This window comes from Odontesthes bonariensis, chromosome 4 (genome assembly GCF_027942865.1).
Source record: "Odontesthes bonariensis isolate fOdoBon6 chromosome 4, fOdoBon6.hap1, whole genome shotgun sequence".
Taxonomy (NCBI): Eukaryota; Metazoa; Chordata; class Actinopteri; order Atheriniformes; family Atherinopsidae; genus Odontesthes; species Odontesthes bonariensis.
In genome coordinates, this window is record NC_134509.1 from 11669348 (window position 1) to 11689037 (window position 19690).

The 19690-nt window shown below is 40.5% G+C and overlaps 1 protein-coding gene across 1 annotated transcript in view; it reads right to left on the reverse strand.

Moving 5' to 3' along the window:
• Positions 1–5604: 5604 nt before the first annotated feature.
• The window catches only part of tacr3a (tachykinin receptor 3a), a 34536-nt gene continuing 20450 nt past the window's right edge, over positions 5605–19690 (reverse strand). The window contains exons 4-5 of the mRNA XM_075462963.1: positions 10453–10649; positions 5605–6728 (exon numbers count right to left, since the gene is read on the reverse strand). Coding sequence (XP_075319078.1) covers positions 6410–6728; positions 10453–10649 — 516 coding nt within the window. The 3' untranslated portion in view covers positions 5605–6409. The remainder of the gene's footprint in view (positions 6729–10452; positions 10650–19690) is intronic.

A 19690-nucleotide genomic window follows, 5' to 3' on the forward strand; every position in this document is an offset into this window, starting at 1 on the left:
AGAAATGTTTTGAATTACCCAAAAGATGTGCAAATATGAGAAAACGTGTGAAAAAAATATATAGGCAATGGATTTTTCCTGGTGTATGCATTTTATTTAGCCTTATGCTTGTGTCTCATCATGTTTACATTACTAGTGAGACTAGATCTTCTTTTCACAGGCACGAGATGTTTCAGTAAATCATTTCTTTTATTCATTGTTCATTCTGTTTTGCACACTCCGCAAGGCTGTCCGGCTCATCGAGGCGGTTGCAGAAACCAGAGATAAGATGTTAGCTTGCACAGTCTGATTCGTGGACATTGTTTTTCCTTCTGCTGTGTGTTGGTATAATAAAACATGCACTGAAATTGTAAGTAAGAGCTACGCTCTGTGTTGAAGTCTTTCTCTCTCTTGTACAACAACTATTCAATAAACCTGCCTGAGTACTTTTTTCCACCACAGCCTGTAAACTGGTATGGAAGCGAAGAGAAAGAGGACTGCAGTTTTCAGTGGTGGTCTTTCTCAGGAAAAGGTATTCAATTCAAAACATCAATTCAATGTTTGGTGTAACATAAAAATCAATGACCACTGCAGTAAAAAAAACTAACGATTTGAACATCCAGACTTAAAGTGTGTGCTTTGCTCAGGAAATTTACAGCGCTGTGCAGCTCAGCACTGTGGTGAGTAAGAGGCTGTTCTAAAAATGGCTGACCTACGTTGTGGACTGACGCAGACCAGTGCTCCTAGAATGCATGCAGCACACGCAAATGACAGTGCAAAAATGTCCTCATCTAGTGCTGCAGGTCCATGCTTCTTTAGAAATACTGCTCTGTGATGTGAGTGGAATTTAAAGCTTAATATCAGTTGCATTCAGCTTGTACAAGGTCTCAACATGCTTTTAGATCTAGGACACGAAAAAGATTTAACAGATTTGATTCAGCATAAAACGACCACAACTAACACATGCCTGACATTCAGTTTGACTGTCAGTCTGCACTTTAACATCCTTCAGAAACAATTACTTCAAACTGCTTAACGTGGTTCTATGAGGTACTAACTCACAAGTTGCCGTATACCCATTGCCTCATTTAGCTTGCAAACCCTGACATGAAATAGTAAATTTGAATCAACCATGATGTGCAACTGCATATTTAATAATATGTGCTTGGGAATATTACATATTTCAGTTCTTTGAGATGTTTTCCACTTTCAATTCAAAGGTCTGATTATTTTCTATTACATTTAAAAGGAAAATGAATGTGTCTGCATCATTATTTACCTTGTTTTTGATAAACTGAAACCCAACATAAAAGTAATGACAGATAAGTAAAAAGAAAGAAGTAATGTAGCAAAGTAACCTTGAATGAATTTGTGGTTTGGTTTGGAATCTTAACAGATCATTATTATGCAGACTGTGTAGCATCTAGAAGCTATCTCTGTCAAAATAAATCCTAAATGTGGAAAGCCATGCAGTAATAACATATTGAGGAGGCAGAGGAGAAAGCATTCTATTCAAGTGGTACAGCTTGTAATTTGAAAAAGGGACGTAAAAGAGACAGCTACCATTTTGGCAGCTGAGATGTGAAAACATTTAATTTAGTTGTTCTCAGAACAGGATGAAAAGGGACGAGAGCCTCACAATGAAACTTATTGTACATAATCTTCTCAATGAGCTAATTTCAAGTTTTGAATTGTGTGTCCTCTTGAACTTTTTTTGGCTGGTTTTCGACCATCCCTTTTGGCCATATAGCTCACAACACTAACTCACATTTACTCCCTCGTGAGTTGCAGAAAGCCAGACATAGCTGTGAAAAACTGCTCCTTACAGATCAACTTAAGATGGTCTCTGCGACAGATCTATGGTGACCTTTTGCTAGTTTTTAACACTGATATCATATGAATTTGTGGTGATTTTATTCAGTAATTCTGCACATTAATACAGGCAAACCAAGACATATTGGCACTTTAATAGAGGTCAAAATAATGTAATAATCCACAACATTTGCATTATCTCAATTATCTCCCTTGGTGATGACGGGTCATTGTAGTGAATGTGGATGACAGCAGCTCCCAAATTATAAAAATAAGGGTGAGTTTGCAATTCAACAGCTGAAGGGAGTGAAAATGAGAGCACGACACAGAACAGCATTTCATTTGTACAGTGGTCTACAGACAGCGGTTTACTACATTAGAAATAAAACCTTTGATGTGTTTTCAGTCCTAGACAAGCAGCAACAGTTGAAGAAGTTATTTTTTTATGAGACGTTTTGTGATTCCAAAACAGAATCATATAAATGTAATTGTGAAGTCACATAAAACATGACAGCAGTTTGATTGCATAGGACTGCGTCTATGCTGTTGGTCTAAATTTGGAAAATATCGATGAATTGAGATGATGAAGTGCTGCAAATTATTACAATAGTCTGCACTGCTTTTGACAACAAACACCCAAAACAAAACACTTTTGGCGATTAGTTTTTTTTTTTTCTTTCAATAAAACTGGAGTGATATTGCAACAAGTCACAGCCACATTTTACCACACGCATGTCATGACACCTGTAAACACAATACTGTCAAGAAGACTACTGCAATAAAGTTACATCAAGCAGATACATTAATACTGACTGAATCAAGGCAAGACAAAACCTTGGAGGCTTACTATAAGAGATACGATATAGAAATTGTAAAGTTACTCAATGTAATCAATAGCAGAGTTTTCCCACCTAAAATGATCATAACACTTTGCCTGTAATCATAATTTCAAAATGATTTGTTTAAAGGATAATGCATTTATTTTCAACCTGAGTTTTTTCTTTGTTTGAACTTCCCAAGGGCCGTTAAAGATGCACTGCAAAGTAAAATGGCCATAAATATGCTGTTACCTGATAACAGCATGACAATTTATTGCATGAAAGTAAAAGAATAAGTAAAAAATGGGACTCAGGCTGAAATTAATGAATTGCCCTTTAAGAACACTCAACACCTAACAGAGACACGCAAACATTATACTGCACATTCAAAAAAACACATTTGCAAGTTAAATACATGTCAAAATGGCTCGATCACCACCTACAAATGTTTTAAACCAACTTCCATAAAGTGATTAATGAAAATCTGTAACACTGAAACGCACAAAACATATTTCTTCACATTCTTTAGCCAGTACTTTCATGAAGTCTCCTAACATTCAAATTTACTGGTAGGATTAATTAAGGACAATTACATCGTGTTTTCCTGGCTGCATTTACTGCTTGATTTGTTCAAGAGGCTAGGAGCGTCTTTTCACATCAATGAGAAATTCACTGCGTGGACAAATTCACATATCTCAGTCAGCAGGAAATATTAATCACGACATGTAAAAACCACTTAGCTATGTGTGCTCCTCTACAGAGGGTCAAAGCATTATATCAAATCTAGCGGCAAACTGCTATTGTTTTACAGGAAACAGTCACTATGGTCATTTAAAGTAATCATGTCAAAAGCCGGGCTGCACGGTGTTGTGGTAGTTAGCACCGTCACCTCACAGGGTTCCAGGTTCAAAACCCAACTGGGACTCCACCGTTCAGTGGGGAGTTTGCATGTTCTCCCCATGTATGCATGGGTTATATCCAGTTACTGCGGCTTCCTCCCATCATCCAAAAACAACCCCTGCATTGGATTAAGTGGGTATAGAAAATAGATGGATGTATTTCAAAAGCCTGGTTGCACAAAACACCTTAAGTTGGGATTGTCCTTTAACTGTGATGTTAAGTTTCCTTAAAATAAAATAAAAAACTATTTCATCATGCTCTTGTGTTTTTGTTTAAAAAAAAGCTCACTTAAATATTTTTAGGTTTTCTCCATATCTTGGTCTTATTCTTAAAGGATCCCTCAACATTATTTAAACCATTTTACAAAAAACCTTGTCAACTGACAGTAGCTGCATCTTAACTGCAACTGCAAAGGAAATGAACGTATTCAGGGAAAATTGTTCAGCAACCCAGGACTCTCATCAGATATGCTTACTCACAAACAAGTGATCCAGCATTATTGATCTGACAGGCAGACATTTTATGATTGGTCTATTAAGACGGTGACGGCAGTGCCCAATGCCAAGTCCATACTGTTAGCTTAATGTAAATACGTGGGACAGTTGCTGAGATAAGATCTTATTCCTGTTTCAGCGCCGTATCAAAAAATAGCCGCTTTCGGACTGTAGGAACCTTTGGCAGTTCTAATAACCTTTTAATCCGCGGGGCCGTTTTCTCCCGTGTTCGGACATACAGGAACTCGGGGCTTTCTCCCTTAGTTCCTATAACTATTTAGCTCCTTCTCCGAGGTCGGGTCTTTTCATAGTTCTTATAGAACGAATCTAACGGAGGTGTGTGGTGGTCGGTAGCTACGCCCCATGTCATGCTATCACGGCTGAAATGTTTCCTCATAGACACAGACACAACCGGCGGGTGTTTAATAAGTTAAACTTACACTGATCTCATTTGTCTGCGGCGCTCTGCTCTCCTTTCTTCCTTCATGAAATGAAAAAGTATCGTCTCCAGACTCTCTCTGTGAGCTTTTCCAGCCTCGATATTAGACCCCTGATGTGATTGTCCATGATTAATATCACCATCATGCAGACCATAAACACGGTGGCCTCCCCGCTCTCCATATTAGCTTCTTGGTGGTGTTTTTTCTACTCTCCTTACTTTTATCATTTTGTTTTGTGTTTGAATGTAGCGCTAAACGGCTAACGGCTAACGGCTAACACGTCACTGAAGCAGACGGCTGCGCGCGGCGCATCAGTCCCTATCAGGTCCCGACTCATGTGCGAATGCAGACTGAAACAGTTCCGCTGGGGAAGGATAGTTATCAGAACGAAATTCGAGGAGGGTAGTTCTGATAACTACTTTCTTAGAACGGTCTGTCCGAAAGCGGCTATTGAAATTACCTTGCTAATTTATTTAAGGCTATGTCACTCAGACTTTGCCTGATATTCAGTTTTAGTGTGGAAAATTTGTGGCCCTGTGAAAATGTTAAAACATTTTGACAAACAATCTTTTATGGCAGTCAAATCCGTCTCAGCTTTGGGATCTCCAATAGTATACCCAAATAAACATATTGTTACAAGTACAACTTATTTCTCACTTTTTTTCATGACAAGCACATCAAGCATTTTTAGTTCATGTGCACACAGCAGAGCTAAAATGATGGAAAATTATTTGAAAAATAGGGTCCAAAATAGGGTCTCAAGTCCTATTTTGGGGGAGCTCAAGCCAGGATTTGATTGATTACAAACTCACTATTTTCTTGGCATCCTTGCCACTGATTTTGGTCCAACTGAGACCAAAATGTGTCAATTATTGGTGAAAGAAATCAAGAGACTGTCCTAAATCAGCGTATTACCTTAAAAAACTATGTACAATACCTGTAAATTAAACACATTGCAGGTTTTCTCACATTTACTAGTGGTCATGTATGTGTGTTGCCATGCACTGAGTCTGTGTTCCACTCATCAAACTATAAACCCAGTCTGGTACAGGTTGGCGCACTGCTGGGTACAGCCTAAACGCCAGATATGCACAAAAGCAGTGAGTTAAATTATCATGCAACATGAGAAGAAAAATAAGCACTTAACCACCAACAGCAGGACAAAAATGTCCTGCATTTGCCATGCACTTTCTTCATTTTCCATTTCACTTGGTTGGAAAAGCAAATGACTAACTGGTCTGTTCGTTTGTTTTCAGAGAGCTTTATGGGCAGCTTTAATCGACTTGCTGCAAACGAATGCTGGATTTCCCCTCTGGCTTGTTGCAAGCCACTGGAACATTTTCCGTACAAGAGTTACATAATGAAAAGTCAAACTAAGAGCCACATGGAGTGAAACTGAGTTCAATCAGCACATTTCATTGACGACTGCGTCCGCTTGTTCATTGCCAAAGGGAAAATAGTCCATCCTCAACCAGTTTTTACAGATGCAAATGTAAAATCGGATATACTTCCATAACTACAATTATTCATTTTTTGATGATTTTCATTGTGAGCGGGTTGCAAGTGTTAAGTAGCATTCGTGATTAAAGTAACATAAAGTAAAATAATGAATCTCTGATCAGAACTGCTACATGTTAGTGATCTATCAGCTGAAGTGCAGGACCAAGACCCTGACAACTACACTGCCTATGTTTAAATGTTGTTCTCCATCAGAGCTGAAGTTTTGGCTTATGAAGGAGCAGCTAACAAAACAGTATTTTATTAGTACATATGATTCTGGTTTGGACAATAATCTGAATCTCTACATGCCAAAGTTTCTACTTCTGTGTTTATTCTACAGTATGTTTAAGCCAAGAGATCACTGTGTACGCTATTTGTATGTAAAGTGTCCTGATCATGTTTATAAAATTGTTTACATGCAAATATCATATGAACTCTGCTGTTTGTATGTCTGCACATGTGCTCTTCAAGAGAATTCCTCAGGCTGAGCAGTTGGCGCAACTCCATTTTGTATTTTAGCATCGCTGTTGTTAGAGCCGGTGATTTCTGTCTGGCGAGAGGTGATGTAGCTTCTCTTCCTGCCGGACAGCGAGTGCTTCCGTCCAGCTCCGTTGCCCTCAGCAGGGTCGTAAACTACGACCATGGTGGTATCCATTCGTGTCAGCGTGTACATGCTGCTCTGGCGTGTTGGGTGCAGCCGTGTAGAACGTAATTCCAGCTCATCGTAGCTGGATATCGTGATAAATGGGCACCAGCGAAATGCCCTCTTGAAGCCTGCTCGAAACCTGGAGACACATCAAGAGGAAGGAGGAGGAGTTAGCAGTCACAGACCGAGAGGCTGCTTAGTAGGGATTAGAGGTGTACAGGTTCTTTCACATGAAGCCAGTGGTGTAGTCTACGTTGAACGCAGGTATACGGCGTATACCCACCTCTTTTTTGGGGGGATTTCCGTATACCCACCTAAAATGCTCAGTATACCCACCTAAAATTCGTTTTTCAATATTTAGAATAGCACAGCCACGTTTCATCAACTACCACTTTTCATGGAAGCCTTGTTATAATTTAACAATACAACGACAACACTTCAGAATTGCATTCATTCGGAAATTGCGGCAGTCAGTCAATCTCCAACCAATCAGACGCGTTTTTTATGTCTCGCTGTCAGCCAAAACAAAAATCTATTATGGGGTGCGTACGTAGGTGCTTAGTGGCTAAGGAAAGGACTTTGTAAAGTCGAGGCTTCTACGAAAAGTAATTGTACATCTCGAATGGGCTGATACGATATGTTCTCCATGTTCTCACCATTCTGATGGGATTATGGAATTATCATCTCATCATCTCAACCCGAGAGTTTGCATTTCCAGGGCACACTTTTCCATGGCTGTTGACAGGTATGGTAGTGATTTATTAACACGTTGTCTAACTTTCGTGAACATATTGTAATGACTTCACGGAGGCTCTGAGACCGGCGGTTGCCGAACGGCTCTTTATTAAGTTATTACAAGCAGTACAATCGCAGAACACGGGTGACTCTCAGTCCTGCTCCGCAGCCAGCCCCAGGAGAACACCAAACCTGCACACAGACTGGCCCACGCCCACTCCTCTCCCCCAATCACCAGCCCACACCTGAGTGACATGACCTGCGGTCCAGTGATTGACAGGGAGAGGAGGAAACAAGCCAGTCCGTGTGCTTTTACCCTCATTCTGGGTCGTTACAATATATTATTATTATGATGATCATTATTATTTGAAAAGCCTCAATGCGTGATGAAAACATGCCAGTGAATTTCGCTAGGTAGCCGACCGCGAGCTGCCAGGTTAAACAAAGCAGCAGCGTTCCAGGTTTTTAGTTGGGGACGACGAGGATCATGGCCAGGCGCAAGGGACAGCAAGACCTTAGGAACTTTTTTAATAAGGTTGCCCGACCTGACGTTTCCGAAAGTAAGTTAAGTTGAGTCAAAAACATTATTCACGCTTTTTATGAGACTTTGCTACCAAGTTACCCTTCTAGGTTGTTTAATTTGTGGACATAACACGGCAATAACACAGGCTAGTCATGCTGTAGTCTAGCTTTCGTTCTTCTCTCAATACTAGCAAGCTAGCTACTCTGATCCACGTTTGCTTACTTAGTTTAAAATTCTAGACGTTTGTTTATCTGGGATTCTTCTTTGGGAATAACTCCTAATCACCATACCTGTCTGTATATGGTCTACATGATGATATGTACAGTGGCTGTCTGGATTAAGTAATTTATCTATCATAAACTAAACTTTATTTACTAGCCAGAACCATGCTATCTCCATGGTATGCATGGATGGGGAGATGGATCTGTACTTAGGCAATGGTAATTACATGATCTACTACACTGTTACTGCGATATAATGTCAGATGCAAAAACCTTTAGTGCATGTGATGAGTTTACAATACAGGCTATATTTCTATAGGCCTACATTTAAAAATCAGTTCATTTCATTTTGTTTGGGCTTGACTTGCTGTAGGCCTACTTGATAGTAACATTTTTGATTGTCATAGATGAAAATGCCTAAAAATGAAACTTTACATTGGCCTATTTTTTGTCATAGCTTTTAGAGGGCTTTTCATCTGAACTGTGTTATGTCATAGTATTGTAGTACTATGGTACTTATTACTTTTCAATGACTATTACAGCGCGCCACTGGAGGTACGGCGTGCATTAAGGGGCTACTATTGGTTCCGAGGGGTCCCGAGTCCCGACCCCTAGTTTGGTACCACGGGCCAATGACTGGCCAACTATACAGTATACCCACCTCAAAAAGGTAGACTACACCACTGCATGAAGCAGCATATTTTACAAAGTATGTCTATGAAACTCGTCCAATTTGTGACTGCCACCTAAATGTTGCTGCATTGACACAAAAAGAAGAGTTAGCAGAGTTGGGAAATTAACATTCACAGTGAGGTAAACAGTAAAATAAGCCAAACATCTCTAAGCTGTTAAATGAAGCAGCATTGCATTCAATAAATCAAGCCAATTTTTTTTCAAATGAGTGATTTGAATGAATTAAAAAAAAAAATTCTACTCACACATTCTCAGTAAATTAACTCTTTCGGTGCCATTGACGTCTATAGACGTCAATTTAAAAAAAACCGTTGACTGTCAAAGACGTCTATAGACGTCAATTGCGTTTTTTAACAGAGCGGGCTGGGGGACAATCTAGTGGAGTTTGTCACTAAATCTTAGGCTTGTAAACACTAAACAGAGAATATACTGGCAAAATTACCCGCAAGGTGGCAGCAGTGCCACTTTGCACAAAAAAAGAAGAAGCGTGTTTTCTCCGTTTTTTTTGGTCAAACAGTTGTTTTTGGTGAAACCAACCTATGTTCTACTGTCTATTACTAAAGGACTGAAAATGGTAGACACAAACTTTTTTTTTCCTGATGAAAGAAGAGAGTCTACTCTTTCGTTTGGTAATTTCGGTGTGTACATAGTCATAAGACACACTTTTCTGTGGGTCTTGGAAAATCAGTCAAAATACTGTAAAACACTTGGCAGTATGGGTCTCTCTGAACTGAAAATGGCTGGCAGCCAATGAGTTAAAGATAAAGAGACAATTTGCAAAACAGATTTCATGGGTTAGTCTTCGGGTTTTATATTTCCATGTGTGGATCAAAAGCACATTACACTGTGCAGTATAAGAATGTGTACACTATATTTTCATAAAGAAGGACCACCATGTTTGAGACCATACAGTTTCTATTGCTCCTCACAAGCCAGGGTGTATCACATACACACATAATCTCAATACACTCCATCAGGTTACAGTTTTTGATCATTGATTTATCATCTTAGCTTTTCTTTCTAACTCAGTTTTCCCATGACATGGGAGTCACAGGGAGGTTGCTGAAACCGTCAGAAAATGTTCAGTTGTTAAAACACCTGAGTCACCAGGGGTCCTTGTGGGTTACGGATGTGTCAAATGTCATTTGAATGCATTTTTTAGTTTTTCATGTACCATTCATGCTAATGATTGCGGATAAAAAGATGTATCAAAAGTGTTCCATTTCATCTGCTTTCACTGATGGAATATACAATCGGCTGCACTTCCACTCACTGCGGGGGATTGGAGAGGGAGGACATCGTTTAGATCAGACTTTGGATATGGATTGCTAAAAATTGCATTTGCTCACTTGTGTTTCATAGAATGTGTAATCAGCTGAGCTAAAAGCAAAAGTTGTTCCCGTGTTGATTTTTAACTCATCTGTGAGAAAAACATCACAGCGTGGGGTTTAAAAATGCTTTTTAAAATCTAATTTCATCTTGGAAAAGAAAAAAGCTAAAGTGAAATTAGAATATTCAACCCATCTAATCCACTTTACTCCACCTATTGTCCTGACAAGAGAAATTCATAAAGAGGGGATCAGTGATCAGCATCCAGAAAAAACGCAGGGGTACAGTTGAAATGGCACGTGGCCCTTTAGCCCTCCTTTTTCCAGCATCTGTGTTTGTAAACCACGATAGTCCTTACTGACCTGCTGTTGAGGCAGCAGTAGATGATGGGGTTGTACATGGTGGAGCTCATTGCCAGCCACATCACTGACAGGTAAACCTGCTGGATGTACTTCCACTTAAGTAGACGCTTGTTGAGACCTGTTGCAATGAAGTAGACATGGTACGGCAGCCAGCAGAGGGCAAAGGTCACCACCACAATGATCATCATCTTCACCACCTGCAACACAGAGTGAGAAACTGTGAGGCGCATACAGCATAAGATAAAGAGGAACATGACTGTTCTTGAAAAAATCATAAACACCTAAGCCTCTTCTCAAACATGAAGTACATTAAATTAATGATTTCAACAATCTGTCAGACATAATAATACGAAAGTTCTCAAAGTCTTGCATCGGCATAACAGTTCACTAGCTTGTGAAGTGTGCTGTATTTTTGTAAAACCAAAAAATATCACATTTTTAAATGTTTAGAATTGTTTAACGGTAAAGGTTAAAGAACTCTGATTATCATCATGCTCACGAGGGTTCATGATGACTGAATTCACTGACCTTACAGAATGCAATGATTCATAAATGTCATGCCAATATCTTATTCATCTCATATGCCAATGTATCTCTTATTCATATTCCCAAAAACAACTGTTGAGATTGAGACATTTTAATACTTCATGAAAAAGAAGGTGACGGCAGCAACACGTCTCAAAATTTGGGACAAAGGGCATCAAGAGGCTGGACCGTGCCTGTGCCCACCTGTGCAAACCGGGAAGCACTGTGAGAATCACGTTTTTTTTGAGTGCGTTCAACACGCACAACACCTGCCCCGCTGGGGAATAAGATGATGGCGATGCAGGTGGACCCTCCCCTGGTTTCTTGGATTACAGACTATTTGACGGTTTGTCCACAGTATGTCCGACTGTGTGTCTGACAGGGAACTGTTCTCTCCCTTTTCTGTTCACCATGTACACCTGTGACTTTCAGTTCCACTCTGAGTCCTGCCACCTGCAGAAGTTTTCGGAAGACTCTGCAATTGTTGGCTGTGTCAGTGAGGGGAAGGAGGAGGAGTGCAGGGGTGTTGTGGATTCCTTCGTCAGGTGGTGTGAGACTAACCATCTGCATCTTAGTACCACCAAGACAAAGGAGCTGGTGGTGGATTTCTGCCCCCACACCCATTTCCATCAACAGTGAGACTGTGGAAGTGGTCCAGGATTACAAATACCTTGGAGTACACCTGGACAACAAACTGAACTGGGCCAAGGATACGCAGGCTGTTTACAAGAAGGGTCAGGGCCGGCTCATTCAACGTATGTAACATCATGCTGAGGATGTTCTACCATTCGGTGGTAGCCAGTGCCATCCTCTTTGGTGTGGTGGGCTGGGGCAGCAGACGGCAGCAAGATCAACAAGTTCATCAGGAAGGCTGGCTCCATCCTGGGGGTCCAGCTGGACTCTTTGTTGGTGGTGTCTGAGAGGAGGATGCTGTGTAAACTGCATAGTATCGTGGACAACAACACTCACCCTCTCCACTGGGTGCTAACCTCGCACAGAAGCACCTTCAGCAACAGACTCATTCCATCCCTGTGTAAGAACGCCAGAGGAAGTCCTTTCTGTTAGGATTTGGTGTTTTTGTGTGAGTGAGTGTTCCGGCTGCAGAGAGGATCTTTGCTGGAGAGTTGGCCAGTTCTGAGTTGTTGCAGACCTGAGGCCAATCTGTCATCAAGTTGGCTGGTGCTTATAAGGAGAAGAATGATCACCTCCTGTCGCCGGATGATTAACCCTGATGGTACTTCCAGCCAGAACCTGAATTAAGTACCCAAATAAGAATTTGCCTTCTTGTGAATCTTTGCTGCTTCTTATGAACTTTTCATGTGGATCCTGTTTTTGCCTCTAGACAATCTGAGAGCCCAGTCTGTTCTAGACCTTCCTGGAAAGACTTAACTTGTGTACAGCTGTCTTCTATCTCCTTCATCTACCTGCCCACTCTCCAGTGCGACGCCTCCTGCAAACCTTATCCTCCCGGATCTCGCTCTCACTCTTCTTGGATCACCAAGGGAACTTTCTGCAGACCCTCCGCATCCAATCCTTTACCCGGTCCATGTTTCCCCCCCTTCAACAACCAATGTAAGCATATTCATTAGTTATCCGCTAAGACCTGACTGCACACCTCTAATCCGTCTGCTTCCCTTCCTCAGACTAACCACAAGACTGGTTGTTACTTCACCACCGTAAACTGTTCACTTTGTCCTGTTTTCTGGTTCCCCGTTTGTCACAGCAAAGAAAAATTTAAATTTACTGGTTTTCCGAGTGATTCTGCATGTGGGTCAGAAAACTTCAAGGCAACATGACACTTTCTGCCTGTGGCCATTAACTCGTCAACCTCTGGTCGAGAGGATCAGTGGAAACACTGCGTCCTGAGGCCAAAATGCCACTTTATCCATTGTCACTTATCCAAATCACTTGTTTGTATATATTGTATTTTATTGAGGCTACTAAAATTGCACAGGGCTGTATATTGTATATACCTTCAGTTAGAACCTACCTACAAACGGTAAATTTTGTTAATTGTGTTGTATTCAGTTAGTTATGTTAGCTTTATTTTATTATTTTTAATTACTTTCCCACTTTGTATCGTAACTGTTGCACAGCAATTTCCCTCGGGGATAAATAAAGCTTCTTAATTCTTGAATCTTGGAAAAAATATGTGGTGCTAAAAAGAAACAGCTGGAGGAACATAAATTGTTTATGTTCTACGTCTGGGTATGCATGGATCTCCTGGTTGTAGGACAAGTTTCAGGTACTTTGTTAATGTTTTAGACAAGACTGAAACAAAAGCGTTAAAGTGATAGTTCGGAGTAGATTCACCCTAGGGTCATTTGAACTGTGACATCCAGCCAAGGAGCCCACCTGAAGTTTTTTCGATCTTGGCTGAACATCAGCTGAGTTACTGAGTTATCCCGAATAGCTTTGTACAAGCGCTAATGGAACCTGGCAGTATCTCCAAAATTACCACACTAAAATCACATGCCATGACACCAAACTTCTACAGTAGTACAAATATGGTCTGTACTCACAAAACGATGCATTTGGAAGTTTGTACATAGTCCAGGAGTTTATTATTATCAACACAAGCCTAATAGCTTCTCTGCTGCTAAAGCTGCGTCGACGTCACACTGCATGAAAAGAGGGATTTCTGGATGTATGTGGCCCCTTACATGTCCGGATACGTTAAGCCCCTGCATTTGCGGTGGTAAAAGTGAAAACTTGGCCCAAGTTGTCGCAAATTGACCTGGCAACTGCTCCCCCATGCCCCCCTCCCCTCCCCTACTTAGGAGAGCCTTTAATATGTAAATGCCAGTGATCAGGTCGGGAGCTGCCACAGTCATTTTCAGGTGGGGGGTGGGCAGGCCTGTTTCTACACGTTCACCATCACCTCCAACTCCAGCCAAGTTTGTTGCTGTGTTGTCTTGAAAAAGAAGAGGTGCACGGTGTCTGCTGGTGACAGGTGATGCATATCTGTTTTTTTTTCTCCCAAACACCTCTTTTGTAATACCACTTTTTGTGGGCAAAATTCAAGGATTCAAAGGTTTATTGTCATGTGTGCAGTTAGAAACGTGTTTCCCTGAACAATGAAATTCTTTTCTTTGTTGCCCGCACTGGATGTCCAAATGTATAATAATAAAGATAAGAAAGATAAAATAAGCATGCAACAGCAATATTCTAAAAGGTTTCTTAAATAAAATAGAAATATAGAAATAAAAATATAGAAATCTGGCCTGTATACATAATGTGCAGTAGTGCGCTCAGTGTTTTATTGTGTATGGCTTAATTCGGTGTCACAATGGTCACAATATCGCCGAGGTCTTTTCTTTGTCCTTGCAGAGTCCATTTTTGTGTCAAAACAGTGCAAATTGCCAGCTGTGGTCAGACAACATTAAATAGCAAAAGGACGGGAGGTTGTCTCGCGAGTATTCCGTGTAATGACGTATACGCATATGATTGGTGGAGCTTAACGGCTCGCATAAGCTCTCGTTCAATCACGTATGAGAAACATTGTGTTGTGCAGTGTAAACAAAAAGTTTAAGGAGCATCTGGCAGCAGAAAGGCAGACAGAAATCGCTGAGGTCCCGTACTGTGAAAACTGCCCTGGTTTGCGGAATACAATGGCTGGAAGACGACTTGCTTTCAACTCCCCAGCAACTCTCTGCGGGTCTACAGGTTTGTGTGTTTTTTTTTTCTACTTGCACATGACCATTTGATTGTTTAATTTTAGTCTTGTTGACACTGTACAGCACTTGGGACAGTTCTCGCTGATTTTAAATGTGCTGTATATTAAACTTACTTACTCACTTGCTTACAGGCAGATAAAATGAAAGTCCTGTTGAATGCTATGACCGGGATGTCTCGTATGGTGGCCAGCACTGTGGATACGGTCGTGGAGAGGGTTCTGGAGGGAATCGACCAGAGATTCGCTAGGTTGGAGGCAAGATGGCCGTCGAGAACGGACTGGAGTTACATTCCAGAGAAGTTGAAGAGCGCACCCCCAAGAGAAGGCGGATACAGAATCCGAAAATCGCGGTAAGAGTAGGTTATTGACTGTGGCTTTAGGCTAAACTCAACTTAATTGTGTCCATCACGTGAAAACCAGTGTGAGTTGCTTTATTTAAAAAAATGTATTTCGTGTTTTCAATTTATAGGAAGCAGTTCGCCGCCTGCATAACTCACCGTGGCATTATAATCCAGGTCAAGGGTAAGAATAAGTGAATGTTCTCCCAATATCTAGTTGAGTTGGACCCGATGTTACGTCAATGCAGTTTTTATTTATTAACCATAGGACTATTGTTTTTACAGGCTACTGTCACCTCACAATATGGATGTAACGAGTCGCTTGAAGGAGGCGGTGTCAAACAGTCCGAACTTCAGAGAGGTAGACGGGGACACTATCGAGGGTGAGCGGCGCTGACTTTTACCACGGCTGGCACTGATACTTTTAAGCACTGGTCATTTTATTCATTCCTCTTGTTTGTTTTTTTTAGCAGCGTGACGGACCTGTATGCTGTGCTACAGGCGCGTCTTGAAGCCAACCCGAAATACTCACAGTCTCACCACAGAAGAGTGAAAGAGAGTAAGAACATATACGCTGTCAATATGACTTTTGTTACTTTAAAGACAAGTTGTCAATATGCTGTGCATGGATAGACTATGTTTTGATTATTTATTGGTTATTCCAACAGCTCCCAGAAGCCAGCTTCTGATCCAGGATGAGGACGTCTGACAACTCCCGCAGACCCTGCAGGGACCGGAGTAATGCGAAGAATGCGGATTCCAAACGGCGGCGTTTAGGCTTATTTTGTATATTGTAGGCTACAGCAGTGTGTGTGTGTGTATATAGTTTTCAATTCTTTATTATCAACATGGTTCTTATTACAATGTAAGCTATGTACATTGTGTGGTGTGGCAATAAAAGCGCTTTAAAAAAAAAAAAGTTTCCTTTTTCATTTCCTCAATAGATTCACGTCATTCATGCCTGCATTCATAGCCTAGTCATAGTGCAGCTTATAAGAATGACGTGAATATATGAAGTACACAAACATCCCAGGAATATTAGTAATCATAATCACAATTATTAATCATAATTGCTGAATGATATGCCCATATAAAGTATGTATATATTAACCTAATTGGCCAATGGGCAGTCAGCTTTACAGGAGCTTTTTCATGTAATCACGTGCCTTTTTCGTCCAATACCAGCGAGGCCAGTGAAAGGTCCAGGCACTCTCACAGCGGGGTGCTAATCGCTGGGCCATTAGCACCCCACTGTGAGAGCCCGCCGCGAGTCGGGTTCGTTTCTGACGATTTTCTCGCTCAACAAACTTAAAGTTTGTCTGCCTGCAAGCGCCCAGGTGCGTCCGAAAATTAGGCAAATTCGCGGATGTTCACTGCCGTCCACAGTGACACAAATCCCTCTTTTCGTGCAGTGTCACTTCCTTGATCTGGGAGCTTCAATGTAAGAAGAGGGTTGATCTACTACTGTAGACAACAAAGCAAGGCTGCTCAATTTCTCCATTGATAAAATAAATTCACAACTCTACAACATAAAAGTTCATAAAAAATCATGTAGAATATAACATATACTTTGTTGTCTACAGTAGCAGATCAACCCTCATCTTACTTTGAAGCTCCGAGATCAAGGAAGTGACGTCGACGCAGCTTTAGCAGCAGAGAAGCTATTAGGCTTGTGTTGATAATAATAAACTCCTGGACTATGTACAAACTTCCAAATGCATGTTTTGTGAGTAAAGACCATATTTGTACTACTGTAGAAGTTTGGTGTCATGGCATGTGATTTTAGTGTGGTAATTTTGGAGATACTGCCAGGATCCATTAACCCTTGTACTAAGCTATTCGGGATAACTCAGTAACTCGGCTGATGTTCAGCCAAGATCGGAAAAACTTGGCTGGATGTCACGGTTCAAATGACCCTAGGGTGAATCTACTCCGAACCATCACTTTAAGAGCACTGCGCAGGCTTCAGAATGTTTACAGAGTGAATCAATAAACCGTAAATGGAACAATGTTAAAACCGAGACAATGCCTCTCTCCAACCACAGAAAACAAGCTACAACCTAATTTTCAGAAAAGTTTACCACCCTGTGGGCTAGAAAATGGCATTGGTCTCTTTGTGCAGCTGCTGTGTGATAAGTCTGCAGGCTCTGCCCCCAAAGTGAAATACAGGCCAGGCGTACCTCATTAAATCATGATACAGTTATCTTTATTTCATTTTGAATTAGTTTGCTTTAAAAAACTTTATCCAATAACCCTAGAGCAATCTGAGGTTTGTCTGATTCAACATGAGGAAAGCGGTCACTAACCTGGTACGATTTCAAAGAGTTATTCAATAATCAGTGGTGAATATACAGCTGAATTTTGCATCAATAAAAAGTAACACAGATGTTTCCATAATGTTTGAAGAATCTATTTACTTGACAATACGTAAAGCAACCATTCAGACTGCTTTCTTACAGGGGAGAGGGCACTGCTATGGACTGTAGTGTCTCCAGGTGGTAACTGGTAACAAAATCTATTACAATGTGTGAGTCCCCTGAGGCTTTCCAGAAAGCAACTGCTAGCAGAGACGATACCAGAGAGAAAACAGACATCAGTGAGTCCCTTCTGAAATCTAAACAGCAGTCTTGGCACCCTTTGTTTTGAGTGAATGTTTCAAAAAAGTTTACAGGATAGCACAAATCAAGCTGTAAACTGCACTATGTGGCTGTTAAACACTGGTGGAGCTGTATTTGTCTGACGACAGCACCGACTTTAAATAAAGGCTCTAATACACTCAAGAAGTTATAATCCAACCTAAAGGGGAAGTGAAAAGCCTAATCCAAAGACCAAATAAGTTGCTATGTGTAGTTTTTGTCCAGTGCATGTGGGGTGTTCTGTTGCCAACAAATACTCTAACATTGTATTGCTGTCATTTAATTGCCCGAAGAAGATATGGACTCAAATAACTATAATTAGGATCATACACTGATCCTCCATAACATGACCACCTGCCTAATATTGGGCAGGTCTTTGTCATGATGCCAAAACAGCTCTGACCAATCAGGGCAAAGATAAATTATTCTGAAAGCAGAACATCCAAGACAGCCTAAATATTTCACAGAAGCTAAACCCACCTAACAGGAACTGAAAAAACTCAGATCAGCTCATTTTTCAAGGGCTTTGATAATTTTCAAAAACAAATGCGCTCTGAGTTTTGAAAAAAGTATTAAATACAATAAACATATAGAATCTTTGCTTTGTTAGAAGATGTTTCTGCTGTATTTATAGCAGCAGATGGTTAGTGTGGTATTAACTTCCAAGAAATTTCAGTGCCAATTTTGCGAGAAAAGAAAAGACATCTGCTATATAACAAAAATGTATTATTCATGGCAAACTGTCGGTGGCACAGCCTATTAGGCATTGTCAGCACAGGCAAAATCCACAATATAAGTAGAGTCAATTCCAAGTACTTGGAGTCTTGTAGGGGCACTCTCTTGCAAGGCTTAGTTCTGTCTTTCATCATGAAAATCATCCGCTGTGACAACAGCGTAAACATGAAAATAAACTTAAGGAAGAAAGACATATTTGCTAAGAGCTTTTAACAGGGTCCATTTTCGCACCAGCAGACGAGTCAAAACTATCCATATGAATTGATAAGTGAATACACACAGCTTTACCTATCCAGTTCTAACCATGGCCATTTATACATGTCAACATTAACACGATGTTCCTCTCATTTATTTTGCTCTAAAGCAAGACAGTCATACTGCATCTTATCGATCACAGCCAGCGGAGCACATGTAGACACGAGCAAAAAAAATTTTTCAGCAAAGACTCTAAAATACAATGGGCAGCAGAAAAAAGATTGCACACATATGAACAGACAAGATTGGTGAGATAAAAGTAGGCTTTGTGCTTGTTGACACGATAAAATGTGGAAATTCTTTTCAATTAAAGTCACACAGACATGTAAATATTTTCACCTTCTCTTGTAATCACCAGTTTCACACTGTCCTTGCCAAATTGAACTATGTCTGTGTAGTAGTGTACATTGATTATCATGACATGTTTTTATTTTACAATTTCAAATCGTTGGACCGAAATCTGTGAATTTCTTGTTTTCTCTATTGATTTATTCTGAATAAAACTGTGTGCACTGGGTCATGCATTAGTATAACCAACAAAGAAACATGGCGCTCTAGATCCAAGTTATTGATTGATCATCTGGTGCCAACAACATTCCTTCTAAATTAGCACACACACAGCCAGAAACAGACATGGCTGACTTCACAAGTGTCAGAAACACTGTTTGGCATCACCTCTTGTTAGGATTTGTCAAGTCAGATAATAAAAGATATCTTGCTTATGTTACTTGATAGTAAAGGCACCTGGCTTGGTACATTAGTGTATATTTAAAAAATGCCACAGCAAATGAAAATACATCACTCTAAGGGTGTTAACAATAAATTACAGATCATGGTATCCAAACTCTCCAACTTAAACAATGTCAGAAAAGATTTCCTTGGGAGGTTTCGAGGAGAACTGGCTAGCGTGCTTAATTTTACATGCATCTGACTTTAGTGAAACCAAGAAAACACAATGTAATAACAAAAATGGATATTGTACAATTAATCACTCTCAGTTATAAAGAGTTTTGAAGTAACATTTAGATAGTCAGGCAAGAGGATGCAAAACTGAAGATTCATTGGGGCTCATC